The following is a 22,529-nucleotide window of genomic DNA, read 5'->3' as shown; positions in this document are numbered from 1 at the left end:
TCCTATCATTGGTTTAAGAGTATAGTTCATTAGCTCCTCTCCAATGTCAGTTGTCAGAGCATATGGGTTTCTGGAAGAAAACCTCAACAGTTCCCAAAACCAAAGATAAGTCTTTGTCTTCTATCTCTTCAGAGGAAGAAGAGGTTGTTCAGGATTCAACCCCATATTCTGCATACTCATCTTTTTTGAGATTTTTCCTGGATAACTTCCTAGATTTCTTTGTTCTTGCTCCTCCTACTTCTCCAGCTTCTACCTTCCTAATAAGGAAGCTGCCTTCTGAAGGTACCAAGCTGCCAAAATTAGTTCTTTCCCTTTCCTCGAGGAAAGCTGTATGACTGGCTGGCCTCTTAAGAGAGAGCAAGGTAAAGCTACATTTGCTTTTCCGTCTAGCAAACTCATGAAGATGAGGTACTCGTTCTGCATTACCTGGGGAAGCTCCTTCTTTGGGAGTTTGCCTCCTCCCAAGGGGACTTCGCCAGCCTGGTAGATTTGGCTCATAGAACAGCTTTCTCTTAAGCCAAAGTAATGTTTTCCTGAAGTAGACCATCTTATTAAGAATATTTTTAAGGCTCAAGATTTGTAGCTTTCTCAATTGGGCTGTTGGGACTTAAGGAAGAAAGATTGAAGATTGCCCAGTTCTTGCTGAAGACCTTGGTTGGGTGTATTGTCTTGCACTAACAGGGCAGTAAGAGATGGCTGAATAGAACTCGTCTCTCTCTTTTCAATGGGAGTGTTGAAAAAGAGGGAACTCTGGTGTTCATTCACCGCAGGTGGAGTCTCTACGACACAGAAGTCAGCTCTACTTTTCACCCCTTTGGATATGTCACATCTCTTCTTGCAAGTCATGGTAAAGGAAATTCTTTCAGATTTGCAGAAGACTCACTATTCCTCAAGAGAACAGTGGAAGAGGTCATAGATTGCCACTTAATAGGTTTTCGCAACTGTTTTTTTGTGGTTCCCAAAGCCTTAGGGGGCTAGAGGCCTGTTTTGGACATCAGCGCCCTGAATGCTTTTGCTTTTTGTCCTGAAGATGAAGGTCCACATGAAGACATTTCAGTCAGTAATGTCATCATAGCAACAGGGGGACTGGATGGTCACCCTAGATATGCAATATGCATATTTCCAAGTCCCTATTCACCTGGACTCATGGAAGTTTCTGCACTTCATCTCTCAGGGCAAAGTACTACAGTTTCGTGCTCTATGCTTTGGTTTGTCAACAGTACTGCAAGTATTCACCCAAATCTTCTCTCCTCTCGGGAAATTGGCATCACCTTCTTGGAATCAACATCAGCTTGTACTTAGATACAGTGTGCATAGGCTTGGGGAGAACTCTTCACCTAACACAGGAGTTAGGCATTATAGTCAATGAAAAGAAATCCTTGTTTGGGGATGATCCTGAATTCACTGACTTTTCAGGCTTTTCTGTCGTCCGAAAGAATCTACGACAGTCTACAGATTGTTCATCAGTTCCCTGCCCTTCCATCCTGTGCCGCAGTATAATGGGGTGGAGTCTCTTGGGAACCTTAGCTTCGGTAGAGCAGTCTGTGAGACTAGGCAGGCTATACATGAGACCCCTGTAGTTTTTCCTGAAGGCGAAACTGGTGTAGAAAGATTCAACGAGACTCCATCTTCCGATAACTTTGGAGATTAAAATGGATCTTCAGGGGTGATCTTACAAAGAAAGACATGAAGAAGGGATGTCTCTTGTAGTGAACCCCAACCTTTATTCAATTCAGATGCCTCTGACCTAGGCTGGGGTACCATTCTGGATGGTCAGGAAGTCTCCGGAACATGGTCTTACATCAATGTAAAAGCACTGAGCTGTTCACCTGGGCCTTCAGGCTTTCTTGAGCCTAGTGTGCGGCAAGAATATAGTAGTACAGTGGTCCCCCCATATTCACAGGGGATGCGTACCGACCCCCCCACAAATAGTTAGAATCCGCGAATGTTTGGAACCCCTATAAAAACGCTAAAAACAGCCTATTTTGTTAGTTAAAACTTAAGAGAAACCACTAAAAATTTCATACTTGGTTTTTTTAATAGTTTTATCACAAAAAGTGCATTTTATGATGAAATTGATAAACCAAAACCAGGAATTTGTGGATATTTCTCATAGATAAATACCGCGAATGCGCGAATTTTTCGCGAATAATGCAGGGAAACATTCCCGAGAGAAATCCGCGAATGTGTGAGTCCGCGAATCCGGAGAACGCGAATACGGGTCCACTGTACATGCAGACACCACAACTGTGTTGTCACATTTGCAAACGGCGACTTACTCCTTCTCTCTTTACGAAACAGCGAGGGATCTCCTTCTGTTGGCATTGGAGAAATCAAGTTACTCTTTATACCAGGTTCATTCAGGGGAGAATGAATGTCCGACTGAATATACCCTGGGCCTGTTAGTCTACAATGGAGGTTATGGGGCAGACCAACCATAGATCTTTTCGCAACCTTGAGAAACCACTGACTTCCACTCTTCTGTTCCTAGGTTCTGGATCCTTTGGCATGGGTGATTGATGCCATGCTCCTGGACTGGACAGGCTGGATATTTATGCCTTCCCTCCCTTCAGGATGATCAGGGAGGTACTCAACAAGTTGACAACACATCAGGCCACCTGAATGACCCTAGTTGCTCCGTTTTGTCCAAACAAGGTGGTTACCAGATCTGATTTGGCTGTTAGTGGACTATGTGAGACTCCTTCCACAAAAACAGTCACTGTTCAGACAGCCCCACTTCCTCAGATTTCACCAAGGGTTGTCCACTATGGCCCTGAGGCTTCAGACTGTCAAGCGCCTTGTTTGAGCAAAAGGTTTTTCTTGATAGGCTGCAGAGGCAACTGTGAAGTGCAGGCACATGTCTTCTACAAAGCTCTAACAGTTCCATTGGGCAGTTTTCAGAAGATGGTGCAGCCACTATAACATCTCTTCTTTTGCAAACGTCTTTAAATCAAATAGCCAATTTTTATTATTCCTGAAGTCTGTCACAAAATAATCAACCCTTACCATTAAATGGTACAGGTTGATGCTGAGCTCAGTTTTTAAACATAGAGGAATGGATCTCTCCTCTAACAAAGACATTGGCAACCTAATCAAATCCTTTGAGACAATAAAGCAAGAAACTTCTTCCAACGTTACTTGGAATTTGGATATTGTACTGAAATGGCTCTAAGGTCCTTGTTCGAACCTCTCCAATCTGTCTTACTTAGGAGTCTCACCAAAAAGACATTCTTCTTAGTGGCTTTGGCTACCACCAAGCATAGCAGTAAGTTGCAGGCAATGGACAAGAAGTAGGTTTTTGCGCCAAGAAGCAGTTGACTCACTGTCTCTTAATTTCCTGGCTAAAAACAAGGACCTGTCCAAGTCCTGGCCTCGTTTATTCATTATCAAGAATCTTGTGGATGTCTTAGAGCCAGAGGAGGAAGAGAGGCTCCTTTGCCTGGTGAGGTCCCTCAGTTACTACTTTCACCAGACAGAGGGGGTTAGAAGACCGTTGCGCCACTTCTGGTGCTCTGTAAGAAGCCTGGTTCATTCTCTTTCTAAAAATGTTATTTCGTGTTTTCTGAGGGAGTTGATATCAGAAGCTCACTCCCAGATTCAGAGGATCCCTTGCCTTACAGGCAGTCCCCGGGTTACGACGGAGGTTCCGTTCTTGAGACGCTTTGTAAGCCGAAAATCGTCGTAAGCCGGAACATTGTCTAAAAGCCTAAGAAAACCTTACTTTTAATGCTTTGGGTGCATTAAAAACTATGTAAACTGCATTCTTATTGTACTTTTCATAAAAACCTTCAAATATTGATTATTTGCATTTTTGGAGTTATATTTCTTCTGCCAGATCAGCGTTGTAGGCGTCATAACCCTGGAACATGCATTGTAAACCTGGAAATAATTTCTGATAAATATAATTTGAAAGCGTTCTAACCTCAGAATGTCGTAAGCCGAAGCTGTCGTAAGCCGGGGACTGCCTGTACTTATAGCTAAGGCTCACAAAATTAGGCCAGTCGCAACTTCCCTAGCATTTAGACATATGTCTTTCAACAATCTTACAGTCAACTTTCTGGAGGTGCAAGTCTGTCTTCACCTCACACTGCCCCAAGGACATAGAGTCTGTGTTTGAAAATTGTAACACTTTAGGACGTTTATCCGTGGCTGGCATGGTATTTGGAGAGGAACTTAGTGAATTCACTGTCCCTTTGCTATCCACTCGCCATGAATTAAGGTTTTTGTGTCTATGGTAAGCCTGGGGGTACTTTGTACTTAGAGTACCCACCAGTTTAGTGTTTTATTAATGGTTTGGGTTGTGATGTTTTAATGTAGTGTAAGTGATAGTGTTCTTTTGCATTATGGTCTATGGCCAAGGCAAGGGCATTCTTTAAACTTTGTTAGCATAGGATGCACTTCCTTCACTGCAAAGTTTCCCATTATGTAGGGGTGACCCTTTGCCACACTGCCACACCCACAAGTTGAGGCAGTACCCACCTGCAGCAGCTCTCACAACAGGTAAGGAAATAACAAGTATATACATATTTAATGCTAGCAACTTTTCTATTTCAAATTCATTACCTTGATAATGCTTTGGAGTAAAATATGTCAATGCTTTTCCTACCTCTTAACAATGTGGAATCAACTAAGTAATTACTTGGTAATTTACTTGTTAAAAAGTCATTTTTATAATAAAACAGTTTTATTTGTACATACCAAGTAATTACATGGTCAGAACCTACCCTCCTCCACTCGCATGGACATTAGAGCATGAAACAAATTGAACTCTTTGCCAGTTTATTCCTCTAAGTCCTGGATAGTGGGCAGGACCTTCTCGTTTACACACAAATGATAGAAGTGCCACTGCATGCACTTTTAATTTTTAAACTCCCGTAGGTTAGGAACCAATGGCTATATGTAATTACTTGGTAATTATATATAAGATTTTATTTTATCATGAAAATGTCATTTTTGTTGTGATGAGTAAGATAGTTTGGGCTGTTGTGTTGAATGCAGTAGGTTTGGGGAGCAATTCTGGAGGTTTTGAGAAAAGCCTGTCTTCTGCTGTGCTGCTGAATGTACTTATCACATCAGCTTGTCCGTCAGCCATGCCGAGACTATCAATATATCAGCTATTTTACCTGTCATGGTCATCTGCCAGCAAATTAAATTAAAAAAAGAAAGTCTGATATAGATTTGACAACCCAAAAGATGTCAGAGTGGCCTCACTTACCACAGGACCATTACAGGTAAAAGCTTTGAAATAGTTAAAATGATGACGAAAATTTACATTCTGCTAGTACAGGAAACGAAGTGGAAGGGAGAGCGAGTGGCAGAAATTTGCACAGGATACAAGATATACTATGTTGGAATAAATGGAAGAAGGAAAGGAGTGAGAATAATTTTATCCCTTGATCTGAATGACAATGTTCTGGAAGTGGTTAAAGTAAATGATCGTATCATTGAAATGAAATTAGAATGGTTTGGAGAAAATTGGAGCATGGTAAGTGTCTATGCACTGCAGGTTAGGAGCCCCCAGGTTGAAAAGGAAACCTTTTGGATGAAATTGGATGGAGCCTTACACGAGGTACCAGTTAATGAAAGATTATTGGTGGGGGGAGATTTTAATGGATATGTCGGTGCTACTAATAGAGGATTTGAAAAGGTCCAAGGGGGCATGGGCTAGGAGTGCAAAATGATGAGGGATTGAGTATTCTTGACTTTGCCCTATCATATAGAATGAAAATCGTTAACACAATGTTCATCAAACAAGAAAACCACTTGATAGCATATAGAAGTGGTAATTTTTTCTCCCAATTTGATTATATATTTTGTGGCAGAAGTCAAGAACTGTAAAACCCTGCCTTATGAGCAAGTGACAAGCCAACATAAAACCGTACTGACAGATATTAGAGTTAAAGCAAAGAAGAAGGGTATAAGAAAGATCTGTTAGTGGAAATTGAAAGACGCAGAGAAACGTGGAGCTTTTGTAGGTAGAGTTAGAAATGAGCTTGCTGAAGTTGAACTATATAGCTTACAGGATATCGACAACACCTGGTGTGTGATAGCAGATATTATAAAGACAATAGGAATAGAGATATGTGGGAGATCATCTGGTAAAAGAAAGACTGGCAAAGAGACCTAGTGTTGAAGTGACAAGAAATAGGAAACATCCTTAAGACCAAGAGAGAGAAACTGAAGATCTGGAAAACATCAGAGGAAAATGAAGGTGAGGAATAGTATAGGATTGCAAACAGGATTGCAAAGTGTGCAGTGAGTGAAGGAAAGAGGGAACAGCATGATCAACTTTCTGAAGAACTAGAAACAGTGGAAGGGGATAAGAAAATATTTAGAATCTCAGCAGAGCGAAATCAAAGAGGTAAAGATGTAAAAGTAGTTAGAACAATTAAGTATGAAAATGGCAATGTTTTGAGAGGCAAAGATGAAATAAAGGAAAGATGGGGAAGTTATTTTGAAAGTTTAATGAATGAAGAAAATGAAAGAATACCAACAGAGGAAATGGAAAGCATTTCTGGTCCAATTCAAGAGATAACATGAGGGGAAGTTGAGGGAGCCTTGAAAAGGATGAAGAACGGAAAAGCAAAGGGACCAGACAAGTTACCGGCAGAGATTGGGAAGTACAGTCCGGTCCCGGATAATGCATGTTAGAATTGTGCGATTCCCTTTTTATGCGGCCGTTAGTTCTCAAAAATAGATTTTCTGTATCTGCGAAGCCGTTCAAAATCTGCAAGTCACACGCTGCAAAATGTATGAAATCTATTGTCTTTTCAAGTATTTGGGGGTGGGGGTTGCTGGTATCTGAGTGAAGGTGTGGGGAATGCTGGGAGGTAAAAAAACTATTATTCCTCCAAGGGGGAATGCGAGAGAAAGGTTTCCTGCTCAGCCATTAGCTAAGACGGAAGGCTATGCCTCGCGCATTTGTGACGTCATAGCGCAGTGTATGAATGATCGGTCTAGGTGAACTTGTTTTTGACTAACTTTTGGCATCTGATCATTAATATTTTCTATTGTTGAAATAGGTTTTGATGAAAATGACTAGTAAAAGGGATTAACAGAGAAGCAGATGTGTTTGAGAGAGATAGAGAGAATCATTCGATCTAAACTTTTCAAGAAACTGTCATTTCATGTTGAATTTTGAATTTTTATCATTTCTTTTTAAGAAATTGTTATTTCATATCAAATTTTGAATTTTCATCAGTTCTTTTTTTATCGTAGAATAAATTTATATGAAAACGATTACATAGTGAATGTGCCAGACAAAGAACCAAGTTTGTTAGGCCTAAACGGAAGTGAAGACACGCATGATTCCGCCAGTCCCCGAAACTCAAATGGTTCACAAAGCCTTCCTTCAGCAGAAGATCTCTTCATGGAGGATGAGATAGAGGAGTTTGAAGGTTTTTTTTAGGAGAGGATATGTAGAGGAAATTCCATCCAAAAGGTTTTTTTTAAAGGAAAATGACTGTATCGCACAGTTGCACCCAATGCTGTCATTGTTTACATGTGGGAAGTTTTCACCATCCTGTGTGAAATTTTAAACTTTTTCAAGTTATTAAAAGCTTTCTAATGTTTTATTTATCCATAAGAACAATTTCATATTAGAAAAAATTACAGTATAGTACATAGAAAGTATTGAAAATGGGTAGTATAAAAAAGTTGTCTAGACTGGGTAAGTTGCCATTTGCCTCGCCCCTAATGGAATTATTCCCATATGGTATGTGTTTTGAAATATGCAAATTTCCAATTCTGCGAGGCCGTGGATCGACCAAATTCTTGCATAATTGGGGACCATACTGTATTTGGGTCAAGATGGAGTAATGGTGCGTTATAAGCTGCTAAATGCTATTCTGAAAGGTGGAAGGATGCTAGCTGCCTGGAGGATGAGTATTCTGATCCCCATATACAAAGGAAAGGGAGATGTAATGGAATGTTCAAACTATAGAGGGCTAAAATTACTATCTCATACCTTCAAAATCTGGGAGAGAATCATAGATGGAAGATTGAAAGGGTGGTGCATGTTTCAGACATCCAACAGGGTTTCATGCCAGGCAAGAGCGCAAAAGATGCAATATTTTCTGTTTGACAGCTAACAGAGAAATATAGAGAAGGAAGAAGAACTTTTATATATTTATTGATCTGGAAAAAAACATATGACTGTGTACCACGTGAAGAGAGTTGGGAAGTTTAAGGGCTGGAGGAATATCTGAAGGATATGTAAATCTGGTAGGGATATGCATGAAAATTGTTCAACAACGGTTCGATGTGAGCGGGGAGACTGCTTGGGATTCAATGTATAGGTAGGCCTTCACCAAGGGTCAGCCTTAAGCCCATTCTTATTCACTCTGTTGCTTAGATGTACTCACAGATCTGAGACATGAAATCCCCAAGACAATACTGTATGCAGATGATGGATTTTTGTGTGTAGCTGATGAGAAAGAACTAAATATTAAAGTGGAGGGATGGAGGAACTGTCTGGAGGAGAGGGGTCTGAGAATAAATAGAATCAAGATTTGGAATGTGTTGTGAATTTGAGGAAGCAGAAAGAGAAAAAAAGTATATCTTGAGACTGATTTTCATAAGTTAGAAGAGGTAGAGATTGTTAAATATCTGGGGTCTGTGATCCAAAATACAGGAGACCTAGATGAAGAGTTGACCAAGGATACAGTCAGGTGGAGTAGCTGGAGGAAATATGGTGTGCTCTGTAATAGTAGGATGCTGATAAAACTAAAGAGCAAGATCCAGCCCCAGGTTGTGAGACCTACAATGTTGTATTCTTTCGAAACATGGATAGCTAAGAGGAGATGAGAGCATGATTGATGTGACTGAGATGAGGATGTTGAGATGGCAATGTGGACGTACTAGAAAGGATAAGGTTAGGAACGAACATTTTAGAGGCATTCAAAATAGCACCTGTTTCAACCAAGGTGAGGGAAAGTAGACTGAGATGGTATGGACATATAGAGACAAGAGGAAGACCACCTGATAAGGAAGATGAGTATATGGGGACTACCAGGTAGAAGAAGGTTAGGTAGAGAGATAAGAGGGAGTTGGATTAGAGTGAGAAGATGCACTGAACCGAAGGAAATGGAAGAATGTGTTGAAGACAAATAGGGACAAGCTTGTAAAGATGAAGACTGAGAGACTGATGTGTTGAGGCAACTTCCTCCATGCTTATCACTTCATGGGTTACTTATGGCTCCATGATATTTTTCACACCTTGAGATTGAAGTCTCCTTAAAAGCCAACAGTCACTTGGCATTGCAGAAGGCAGATTCTGGGTCTCATGAAAGGACAGTGCACCATTGCTTAGTCTTGAATAAGATACTCAATTACACATGTAGCAACTTTGGATCACTCATGTTTGAGACACCGCTAAGTAAAATGATTAGCAGCATCACCCACAAATGAAAGTATGGCAAGGGGCAGGGGGTTTTAAGAGAGAAAAAGAGGTAGTGGTTGCACTTGCAAAAAGAACAAGTGCAAATACACCAGCTGCTCAAACCGTGACTTGTCCATATTTGCTCTCCTGTACTGAAAGTGTTTGGCAAATCTAGAAAATTATACAAGTGTTTAATTCATGGTAGTAATGGGCTGGTACATTTTACGGTGCCTTTGCTAGAGGGGAACCATATTGCTGAAATGTTAGTGGTTAGACTCACTGCATTTCATCCTTTGAATTTATAGTCTGCATTCTTAATATTAGTAGAAGCCTTAGTAGTTGCTACTGTGATATAATTCAGTAAAGGTCACTCTTACAGGCAGCAGCTGTGCTTAATGACCCCAATAGGACACGCTCTAAACATCGTATAGACAGTGATGATGATGATGATGAAATTATATTTGATGCTGAAATGGGTGACAGCTCATCAAAACCAACAAGGTATGTAAGATTATGGTGTCAGTTATGCCTTTCATGCATGACACTATAAGTTGTCATATTTTTCTTTATGATTAAATTCAGTATTGGAACACTGTAATATGTAATGGAACATCTTATCTTTTTTTTCTACAACTTTCTTTTTGTTTGAAGTAAATGTAGTTGTAAGAAAACTAAGATAACTGGGTAGGAATTGTACAAGGGTAAAAGGAAACAAAAGGAGAAAGTCTAGTTTGGATAGTTTCTGCTTGCATAGGAAAATGTTTAAGAGTTGGATGAACCATGTCAAATGTAACAGATGATATCACGGAAGACACTGAAAATTGCAAAAAGTAATAGAATAAAGGATTTTTAATGCACAAAATATAAGAGGTAAAACCTTGGAGGAGATAAAACATGGTAATAATAGCAGTATGAAAATAAGTAGTACTGGCAGCCCTTGGTTAGCAGCAGGGTTCCGTTCCTGGCCGCTGACACTAAGCGATTTTAAAGCCTAACTTGGCCGCTGCACACCTTTCGGATACTAGACCAGTCAACGGCCCTGTAATCCACAATGGCTCAATAAGTAATTATATTTATGCAGTATAATACTATAGAATTTACTGTACAGTAGTACTGTAAAGTACATTATAGTATTATAAATACTGTATAGTTAAAAAAACCTAGTTTTAATCCTTTGGGTGTCTAGAGTATGTAAAGATGTAGTAAGGTTTTATACAGTGTACAGGTAGCTGTAGTGCTTCCTTTCAGCTTACTCCCTAGTGAGGGTTCTGTCCTCCCTTCATCTATTCCTTGTCTCTCATCTTTCTGAACAGTCTCTTCATCCTCTTTTAGGCCTTCCTCTCTTTTTTGTCCTTACCTCTTCTACTTCAGTGATCTCTTCTGCAATGTGTCGTCACCATCTCCTCTCCTCTTCAGGTGACCAAACTATCACAGTATACAGTGGTACTTTCTTAGACAACTCAGTGAGTTTGTTGTCTTTTTATTTATTAATTTCTTAAACTATCTCTTCTCATCACCCCACTCATCCTTCTGAGCATCCTTTATAGTAGGTCTTACCACTGCCTAATGTACCTTGCCCCTCAACCTAATACTGTTGGCTCTCTTAATGCAAAATATGCCTGTTACCTCCTCCAGTTGTACCACTTGACTTGAATTTGAAGGTTAACTTCTTCATCCAAGTTGTCCACAGTGTCTTATTATTGTCCCCAGATACCTTTTTAGGCTGATAAAGTCCATATTAAGAGCCCTTGTCCTCTCTCTGCCCTACTTCATTCCTGATGTATGGATATTGGAATTATATTTTTAATTGAAATGAAAACATTTATTATTAGTAGGGAAAAATTAGATTTTTTGGTGAATATTCCATTGTCAGCTGTAGGTGAAAATCACAATATGAACATTTAATGTAATTTAAAAATGAAGCTGACAATATCTTGTTTTGTCTTATTATTCAAGTGTAAAAGTTTTAGAATATTTGTATATGAATGTGATGTTAAATTCTTTGCTACATATTTTTTTTATTTATGACAATATTAGGGGTCGTGGATCCCAGAGGGGCCGTGCCAGAGGCCGTGGCTCAAGAGCTGCTTCCTCCTCAGGGTACCAGGCTGGCTCTAGCAGAGCATCAAGTGCAAAAGGACAGCTTGAAATGTCTAGGTAAATATTCTTTTTATTTTTGTCACCTTTCAAGACTAGTTAGAAAAAAGTAAAAAAAAAAAAATACTTTGCTGCTAAATTGTTTATAGGTTCCTAACTAGTCTTTAGTCTGTAATCTTTATCATATTATGCTGTTTAATAATTGTGTACGTAGTTTGGTTGAAAAATGTGGAATAAAATTGAGGCTTATTATTTCATGATTTATTGCCCTGGCATTGGTGTTTGTATAAGTAATTTACCAAGTAATTACATAGCTATTAGTTTCATGTATGCAACTTACCAAGATTACATAGTTATAGTTTCACTATCACAGCAGCTAGAATTTGAAATTTGCGGTAGCCCTATTTTTATTGGGTTAGACAACTACTCTCCACTACTGGGGAAGCGTGAAACCAACCCAGTAAACAAGACAGTTGTTTTCTGCTGTTGGTAACCATAACATTGGTTTACAGCAGCTGCAGAGTTTGAATCTATGTCTCAGGCTTTTTGTGAATTACCTTACCTTTGGTAGTCATTTTGGCATTGATGAGCTATTATCAGCAATCCAGTATTTGGATTCTGTCTTGCTTTTGTCTCAACTTAGGCTCAAGTTTTGCTTACACTAGTAGCCGGCATGTCCAATTCTGGTACACAAAGCATAAGGTATTAGACTAATCAAAGTTTGTTATGGCCCGCATTCTGTTTGCGTTAGTTGTAGGGGTCAGAATTGTAACAAATGTGAGAATTTGGCAATAAGGTATGGACTTTAAAGACTCATATGAAAAACTTGATAGAGATAAAAAGAGAAAAAGTGCCTATTTAGAGGTAAGTGGGGGAAGCAGTCCTTAAAAAAAAAAAAAACAAGGGGGCTAGGGTCAGGGCTAATGCTGATGTCTTTTTTTCATTCTCCTTCTGTTACACCCATTCCCTTTTCTCAAGCTTTACAACCTGATCTTAACCCTGGCTCTCGCACTCGAACCCGATCCCATCGCCAGCCTCAAACTGCTTAATAGACCAGAAATTTTCTATGATATTACCAGGCCATGAAACAATTGGAAGCATCAGTCAAAGTTCTCATGAACAAGGTAGGTAAAATTGATGAAAGTGTTATTGCTAGTGCAGTGGAGGAGGTGGCAGCTTATCAACTTGGGCTACCAGTATGACTCCTCCCAGGTTTAGGGAGTATGAAAGGGAACTTTGCCTAGGAGAATCAGCACTGATTCTCCTAGGCAAAGGTCCCTTTCATACTCCCCTAAACCTGGGAGGAGTCATATGGGTAACCTAAGTTGATCCTGTCATAGTATCCAAGGTATCGGCAGAGTACCTCTGGAAAGGTATCTTGAAGGAAATATCACAGTTCTTTAAAGTAAATTGTATTTTTCCTAACTATACATACCTGAGGTCCTTTACATAAGGAATCACCTTTAGCGTAGGCTTGAATTATAGCCGTTAAATTCTTGAACAAGGTGGTTAGGCAGTAATTACCATCTGGCAGGTGGGTAAGCCTGCCTGCCCTTTTGTAAATACTCAATTTCCCTCAGGTTTTGTATAGTTAGGAAAAATACAATTTACTTTTAAAAATTGTGATTTGTTCCTACACGATATACAAACCCTCAGTCCTTTACATAAGGAAGACTCACTGATTGGTGGGAGGAATGTGCCTCTAGAACTACTGGAGTTCTAAACACCTGCGCTATTCCTCCTGGTTGTAAGAGCGAGGAGTGCCTCTGAGAGTCAGACTTCTGGGCCTTTTCGAAATGAGTGAGGAATCATGAATCATCCAAAAAGGGCTGTGAAGAATATTTAGAGTCTGAGGCATTAATGCAAAGTTCTGGGAAGGGTTTGCGTTATTGCCAGTCTGCTAGAGGAATGAGCGGGATTGCTTCTATGATTCTGATAAGAACAATAGAAAGGAAGCTCGATGTGTAAGCTTACTGCATCAATCGCCTGACCAGCCAGTGTAAGTTTGAGTCCTATCTCAACCTGAAGGAAGAGGAGTAGAAGGATGAGAAGGGGAAGGTGGAGAGACCAGTCATTCTGCATCTTTCTTACCTCTAGAACCGCACACCATAGGTGAGATGCAACGTGTCCTCTTGAAGGAGCTAGGTAAGCAAACACAACCTGCAAGCATCCACCACCAGTCCAAGGAAAAGAGGTTCCAAGGTCCTGTGGGCAGACCCGAAGGAAGAAAGATATAAATATGGTAGCAATGAGACCTCATTTACTTCCTATCCGACATACTCTTCAGAGTGATGAAATGCACCCATTCACTAGACGTCTCCAACTGCAGAGAAGTCTCTCACGATCTCATGAGACTCGGAGAAAGACGGGTCATTGGACACTTCTACCTTGGTAGATCTGCAGTGGATAAAGGCATTGACACTCAATGAAGAGTGTCAATCCTTCATGGGTACAGCAACACACCAATAGGACAAAGTAATGACTGATCTGGATCAAACAATACAAAGTCCGCAGAGCAGATCATGAAGGACTCAGACTCGTCAGCAGATGCCAACTGACTGCACTGTCACGCATCCAAGACGTAGTCACAACATGACACCCGTCTTTTGAAGGGTTATGCTGAGAATAACCAGACAAATCGTCTACCTTGTTCACCAGCGATGTTGAGAGACGAGATGATGATTCTCGTGAGGTATGCGCATGTCAGACAATAGTTAATTGCCTACTAAAGACCGAGGTCCCTGTGATGGCAAGACAGAAGTTTCTCATCAGCAGTTGAATCTCAACCAAGGAGAAACATTACTATATTACTAGTGAATGACTTAAGGTGAATGTGGACTTACATCTTCACAGTTGAAACTTGAGAATTAAACTCTCAAGATTCTGATCATAGAAAAAGTCCCATTGATGACACCAACTTTATATCGAAATCCAAGATAATTGTTTTTACGATAATCGGGAACCTCGCCGAATGCTCGAATTCCTGGAATTTCTAGCGATTGTAAGAAGAAACTGCTACTGAAGTAATGATATCTCTCAGTAGACGACCAACCCTGGAATACAGAAGAACGAACGCGAACATCCAGTTTGGCTTGATCTTTCGTCTTCGGGTTTTCTGTTTTCACTATTGAAGCTTTCATTAGGGGAAGACTTCTTCACTCATTGACTAGAGAAGGAAGGGTTGTAGATTTCCAATTCTTATTCTCATTCCTTTAGGATGGAAGTTGTTGTACAGAAACCTATAAATACACGACGTATATTACCCTCGAGACATGATTCTGTTAAGCAGATGAATTGTCCGGGGGGGTAGTCGCATACCGTAATTAATTCTACGGTTTGTGACCGAGACGGCTAGTATCCTAATGGAACTGCAACTCTGACTGTCTGCATCTTCCCAGGAGTTACCAGTTTCGATTTTTAAGATACTTATGGTATGGTCACGACAACACCACCTCAGTTTTTTGTATTTACCGAAATCCGTTTTCGTTTAAATATAATTGCTCGAGCATAATAGATCCCTTTTTTAATGCTCGATTATTCTAGCCGAACGCATTCCTTCAAGGAATGGATACTTTGGCAAACCTCAGGATTGCGAGTGAGCAAGAAACCACTGAGTAGGGGACTGCAGAAAGATAACCCAGTACCAGCTGGCTCTCCGAGATGCTCGGTCGGGTTATGTCTCTCTCCCCTACAATGATTGACTAACGAACCTTTTCTCTGTCCAACAATATCGGACTTAGGTCTCTGAATAACAGGGATTCTCGCATACATGAATGACATCTTCTGCATCCCCTTGAATATTGCGAGAATTTTCAACAGAGATATATATTCTGGAACTCTTTCATCTTTTAGTTTACCGCACGGTAACAAGAAGTCTTTACTAGGTTCGTCTCCCGCTGCATCGCATGCGATAATGCGGAATGTTTTTCTTCAGACATCTGAGTTTGTCTTCAAAATATCTCGTATTCGGAGGGGTGCAATTGTTCATTGTTCACCCCGAATTGACAGATATATATGGAAGACATCGCCTGCTCCCTGACCTGCCAGCTCTACTTCCAAATGATCAGCCCATGAGAAGTAGTACTTCCCTGTGTTTTTCATTACTGGAAACCGCCCCGCTTTCATTGCAACTACAACCCCTCACCTTACAGCGATGAAATAGCTGTTAGCGTTTTCAGTCCTTTATAAGCACAGGTTCAGAACCTTGAGAATCCTTCTCTCGATTCGGCTGTGAAGACGTAGGTTGCATTCACGTTCCACCTTCGTCTTCAATGGAACATAATGTTGTTTTCGTTTTAGCTGAGATTCAACTACTATGAGAATGTCTTGCCATCAAGGGCCTCGGTCTCTAGAGGGCAATTGACTTTTGCCTATTGGGCACATGCCTTAAGAGAATCAACGCCTCGTTAAGAGATTCACCACCTTGCCGTCCAGCATCAGTGACAAACAAATAGACAATTTGTACGGTCTCTCGCATAACCCTTTAAAAGGCAAAGATCACGTCACTTGCTCCGATGCTTGGACAACTCGCCTCATTACCGAATGGCGAACGCAGTCAGTAGGCAGCTGTCAGAGCGCCCGATTCAGTTACGGTTTACGCTGTGGACTTAGTAGGTTGTTCCAGAACAATCAGTTGAGTTGGTGGGACGACACCAACACCACAGCGTTGGCCTACATCAGGAAACAGGGAGGCACTCGTTCGGATTCCCTTTACGAGGCAGCAAAAGATCTCCTGCTGTGGGCAAAAGCGAACAATATAACTCTGATAACCCGCTTCATAGAGGGAGAGAACAATGTCAGAGTGGATCTTCTCAGCAGAGGAAGACAGGTCCTCACGACAGAATGGACCCTACATCACGAGGTGTGCAGCAGGCTTTGGAATCTGTGGGGAGAACCGTCAATAGACCTCTTTGAGACGCAGAAAACAAAGAGGTTACCTGTTTACTGCTCTCCAGTCCCAGACTAGGAAGCAGTGGCAGTGTACGCCTTCCTCATGGATTGGGAAGGACTAGACACATACGCCTTCCCCCCATTCAAGATCCTAGACTGAGTCATGAAGAAGTTCAGGGAGTCGAACAACGCCCGCATGACCCTGATAGCTCCGTTTTGGCCCACCTGAGACCCTGGATCACAGAAGTGATGGAGTGGCTAGTAGACACCCCATCGTTACCTTGTCGAACGATCTACTCGAACAGCCACATAGAGAGAGTTACCATCAAAATCTCCTCGCTCTCAATCTAACTGCCTTTCGACTATCGAAAACTGGCAAGAGCGAAGGGCTTTTCAAGGGAAGCTGCAAGAGCAATCGCGAGAGCGAGGAGGACGTCCACAATCAAGGTGTACCAGTCAAAGTGGGACGTGTTCAGGGAATGGTGCAGAATTAACAACATTTCCTCTTCCAGTACCTCTCTAACTCAACTGGCAGATTTTCTGTTACACTTAAGAACCCAAGAGAAACTAGCGGTATCAACCATCAAGGGATACCGCGGCATGCTAGCCTCCGTCTTCCGTCACAGAGATATTGACGTGTCGGGAGACAAGGATCTCTCGGACCTCATAAGGTCCTTTGAGACAGTTAAGAGTAAGGACAACCCAACCCCCTCTTGGAATTTGGACGTAGTCCTGATGTTTTAACCTCGAGCAGGTTTGAACCTCTCGACAAGGCTTCGTGGAAGGATCTCACTAAGAAGACCCTATTCCTGGTTGCGTTGGCAACAGCCAAGAGGATAGGAGAATTGCAAGCCTTTAGCAAAAATGTAGGCTTAATGGAGAGAATGCAGTCTGCTCGCTGCAACTAAGTTTTCTCGCCAAGAACGCGAATCCTTCTCAGTCATGTCCCAGATCCTTTACCATACCAGGACTCATTTGGTAGGACAGGAAAAGGAGAGAGGCCTTTGTCCAGTGAGGGCCCTAAAATTTTATCTGTAGAGGACCAAAAACATGAGAGGACAGGCAGACAACCTCTGGTGCTCGGTGAAGAAACATTCGTTACCCTTGTCAAAGAATGCACTGGCGTTCTTTATCAAGGATTTAATAAGGGAAGCTCACCAGAACTGTTTGACAAGAAAAGCTTCCCAAGCCTCAAAGTTCAAGCACACGAAGTAAGAGCTGTGGCGACTTCGATGGCTTATAGACACAACAAGTCTATGAAATCGATTTTGGGACCGACATTCTGGCGAAGCAAGTCAATCTTCGCAGATTGTTATCTAAAAGAAGTACAGACCCAATATGAGGATTGTTGTTCCCTAGGTCCGTATGTTGCCTCCGGCGCTGTAGTTGGAGAAGGTACTACTGCCTCTAACCTATAACCTTGTTGTTTATACCCTTGCATCTTCTTGAACTTGATCTCACAGATTGTCTGTGAAGGTTGTTGCAACCTTCCATGGTCTGGGGTGCAAGTCTAAGTTAGGTTTTATGGAGTGTGTTTTTAGTGTGTTAGTGGGTCAGGTGGTCAGCTCATTGTCCATGGCTTTGCCAGGATAGCAAGGGTGGTGGTCTAGTCATGTTAAGGTCGAGGACCGTGTGACAGCCTCACAGAGACTTTCTATAGCCCCCTGGGTGGATCGCTGGGTCTCTCAAGGAATGCAGGCTAATGAGGCAGGAAAACTATGAAGCCAGCTTCCTTATCAGGTAAGAACCAAATTATTGGTACAGCTAATTTGTAGCGATTAATAATTTTACGAAATCCCAACAGTGTTGCGGTTCTCTAACCCACCACCAAAGGTGTCAATCAGCTATATATATGTAACTACCAGGAAGTTAGATATTTAAAAATGGTATTTTCATTTTAAAATAAGTTTTTAAATATACTTACCTGGTAGTTACATATATAAAAGGTCCCTCCCTCCTCCCCTCTGAGAACAGGGGCATGGAATTTTTGAGGCAAATGGGAATTGTTTCCAAGTACCTGGATAGAGGAAAGAAAGCGGGGTATGATCACCAGACCGTCTATCGGCGATAGCCGCGAATTTTGAATTTAATGCCGTGCGCGTGACGAATCGGCGGGATAAAGCTACAGTGGTACCTGGAGATACGAAAGGCTCAACTTACGAAAAACGAGATACGAAAGCTGACACGAAAAATTTTACTGCTCTTCATACGAAAAGTTTTCAAGATACGAAAGGTTTCTGAAAGTCCGAGTAGACTCGCCACCATCCTCCTGCTCTCCCATTGGTTCCTGATGCTAGCCAAGCCTGAGATCCTTCTCTCCTATTGGACAGCATCCCTCCCATCATGCATCTTATATGTACGTACGTGGTGGCGTCCCTACCCCACCCCGCCCACCTCGTACCAGAATCTTTATCGTACGCATGCGGCATTCATTCGGTCCGAGCGATTTCTTTTAGTACGTAAATTCGTTAGTGATTTCGTTGTGCTACTTTATCGTGTGTGAGAACCTAATTAGTATACGTACTACATACATAACTTAATTACTTACAGTACATATAGTCATGGGTCCCAAGAAAGTTGCTGAAGGTCACAGAAAGAAGAGAATGCTTTTTATGGAGACAAAGACGGAGATAATAAAAAAGTATGAAGCTGGCTTGCGGTTGAGTGTGATCGCTAAGGAATACGGCCGAAAAAAAAAAAAATAAATCTGTCGACGATAGGCACCATCCTTAAGCAGAAGGAAGCCATCATGCAGCTACACCTTCCAAGGGCGACTATTTGTCCAGCAAGAGGAGCCATGTGCATAATGAAATGGAAAGGCTGCTTCTTGTATGGATCGGATAAAAAGAAATCGATGGCGATACAATAACTGAGACGCAATCTGCCAGAAGGCCAGCGCTATTTTGGCGATTTTGATTGCCCAAACCGAAGACGACGGTGGAGAGGGGACATCAACGGCAACCCCAGAGTTCAAGGCTTCTCATGGGTGGTTCGAAAAATTCCGTAAACGGACTGGCCTCCATTCGGTGGTGAAGAAATTGAAATTACGTAAAGTATAAAACAAAAAAAAGTAAAAAGAAATAAAATAAAAAAAAAAAAAGACAAAATAAATCTTATTTTAAGTTTTTTTGTAAAGTTAAGTGTTACAGTTTTGTTAATGTGTTTGTAAAGTTTAGTTGTTTGTTTTTCTGACATTTTTTTATGTGTTTCGTAAAGTTAAGTGTACATATCTGCCGTTTTTCCTCCTCCTCCTCTGCCGCCACTTTAGGAGATAACCTCACTCGAAAGGTAAGCTTCCACATTTTACGTTACAGTAATAATATTTCTTGTACACTAATATACACTTTATTTACAGGTTTTGCATTTGTATTATTAAAGTTTACATATTGAATGGTCTAAATTGTTGTAGTATTTCATTGTTTATAGGTCAATTTACCTTTATTATGAAATTTACTGGTGTGTTTTTGGAGGGCTTGGAACGGATTAGCCATTTCTTTTACATGTAAAATGTGGTCCAAGATACGAAAACCTCATGATACGAAAGGCGCCTCGAACAGATTATTTTGTATCTCGAGTACTACTATATATATATGTAACTACCAGGTAAGTATATTTAAAAACATTATTTTAAAAGGAAAATACCATATTTACTGTTTTAGGTATATTTTATTCTGGAGTTACATATATCTTTTGTGATGCTTTATAAGATTTTTTTTGTTATCATAACATTAACCCTTGAACGCCGATTGGACGGTATTAAACGTCAATATAATTGTCTGTTGGGTGCCGATTGGACGTATGGTACGATCGATATAAATAGTTTTTTAAAAAAATTTCGTGGAAAAAATAGTTTATAGGTCCTACTAGGCAAAAACTTTTGAATCATGCGCCTGGGGGATGCTGGAGCTCACGGATCAAGGTGGTTGTTTGTTTACCAATAGTTTACCCAGGCGCGTAAGCGCAAATTTTCTTTCTCTTCGCACTAAAAAGTATCAGCGACACATCTCAGAAATTACTTCGTCACTTTGACATAATTTTTACACCATTTTATATTAGCCGTTACTTGGTAGAATTATATATGAAATGTGCGCAAATTATTTCATGTATAATACAACTAAAAACAACTCATGGTAGTAGCTTTTATCAGTTTTTGAAATATTTTCATATAAATAACGATAAGTGCCAAAATTTCAACCTTCGCTCAACTTTGACTCTACCGAAATGGTTGAAAAACGCAACTGTAAGCTGAAACTCTAATATTCTAGTAATATTCAATCGTTTACCTTCATTTTGCAACAAATTGAAAGTCTTTAGCACAATATTTCGATTTATTGAATGGTGAATTTATGAAAAAAAACGTTTTCCTTACGTCTGCGCAGTAATTCTTCAGAAAAAATCAGAAATTTTTTCATGCGATTGTCGTTATGTTTGCACCATTTTAAATTAGCCGTTACATAAAGTTTTATATATGGAAATGTGCGCAATGTCATGTAGAATACAACTAAAACAACACATGGTTGTAGCTTTTATCAGTTTTGAAATATTTTCATATAAATAACGATAAATAGAAAAAAATTCGACCTTCGGTCAAATTTAACTCTACCAAAATGGTCGAAAACTGCAATTGTAAGCTACACACTTACAGTCTAGTAATATTCAATCAATTACCTTCATTTTGCAATAAACGGGAAGTCCCTAGCACAATATTTTGATTTATGGTGAATTTTTGAAAACAGCTTTTTTTTTATGTTGCACGTTACAAATTCATGCATCATATTGTGATAATATTTCCTCTGTGTTGCTTTGATTGTTTTACAATTTGTTATATATACCAAAATCATTGTGATTTAGTGTACAATACAACGAAAAAATAATTAACTCATTAGCTTTAACCGTTTTGCTCACAGCGCGATTTGTATACAATTATATGTGAAATTTTTTTTTGCGCTGTCATATATTCCAATATTTATATATGTTAATGAGATATTATTTTTCATTTCTGATGGTTGCATACTAAACTTCAGGCAATGACAAAAAAAGGAGCCAAAAATGAACTCTTAATCTTGAAAATTAAGCCTGTTGTGATTTTTTGAAAAAAACTTTTTTTCCGCTTCGGCGCCCACTTGCAAATGCCGCCAGCATACGGGAGACACTTTCGGAAATATCGGCTCGACGTTTAAGGGTTAAGTGACTTTTAAGAGCAATGTAAAAGGACTGAACTGAAGAAATGGCAGATTGAAACATTTTTTAATAAGGGACTCATTCTCTACTAAGGGAAACCTCAGAGCATTTTAATAAATCTGATATTTTGAAAAATGTTTACATGTATATCGAGAGAATCAGTATTAAAGGGAGTCATAGAATAATATGTATAAACCTTGTATATGATCTACATCTAATGAAAGCATAAATGGTCAAATTTTGATAATGGAGTATTTATAGTTTTATGCCAATTGTATAGATAGGAATAATTTTTTTTATTTACTAAAATAGTAATTAATTCAGATCATGAAATGGAATAGTTATTTAGTTGATATTATCATTGTTCTTTCATCCTTATAGTATTGGTTCTCCTAGAAAGGCAGGGGTGCATCACAGCGAGGAGGACGAGGAAGAGGGCAAACTGCTGTGAGTATTCTTTTGATTCTAATCTGTATGGTTGAGATATGCTGTAGTTTTTTCTTACATCATATTGTGGAAGAGTTCTGTAGTCACACTAACTAGTGTACATACTATTTGATTTAGCTGCACTTTATCTACTTTTTAATATATTTGTTTTGTTTTTCTGTTATTTATTTTAGTCCTGTATTATTACACCTTAGTTTGTAGAACCTTGTTTTATTTTTGGTTAAATGTTAGGTTAGTATATATAACAAATAGCAATTATGTTGTAGTATCTTGTTTACTGTTCTTCGGATTGAAAATAAAAGTCATAGCAGCCAGAAAATGTATTTGGATATGTACTTGTTCTGACAGAGTATACAAACATTAATTATATAATAGGAGTTACCATAAAGTGCACGCTGGTATGGTAGTTGAAACTTGTTAAATGTGTATGTTGACAGGTGGGAAGGGTATGTGAGTCACATATTTATCTAACTGTAGCTCCACTATTCCTTCGGCTGCTGTGGAGTTGAACTTTTTCAGCTCTTTAGTACAGGAC

General features: G+C 40.0%; 1 protein-coding gene across 1 annotated transcript in view; it reads left to right on the top strand.

The window, feature by feature from the left end:
* LOC135209963 (double-strand break repair protein MRE11-like) overlaps positions 1-22,529 on the top strand; it is a 185,147-nt gene that overhangs the window by 44,773 nt on the left and 117,845 nt on the right. Inside the window, 3 exon segments of the mRNA XM_064242689.1 lie at positions 9,759-9,880; positions 11,417-11,536; positions 21,929-21,994. Of these exon segments, the coding sequence (XP_064098759.1) occupies positions 9,759-9,880; positions 11,417-11,536; positions 21,929-21,994 (308 nt within the window).

Source organism: Macrobrachium nipponense, chromosome 39, assembly GCF_015104395.2.
Source record: "Macrobrachium nipponense isolate FS-2020 chromosome 39, ASM1510439v2, whole genome shotgun sequence".
Taxonomy (NCBI): Eukaryota; Metazoa; Arthropoda; class Malacostraca; order Decapoda; family Palaemonidae; genus Macrobrachium; species Macrobrachium nipponense.
Note: the sequence above shows the minus strand (reverse complement) of the source record. Positions and strands in the feature narration are given on the sequence as shown.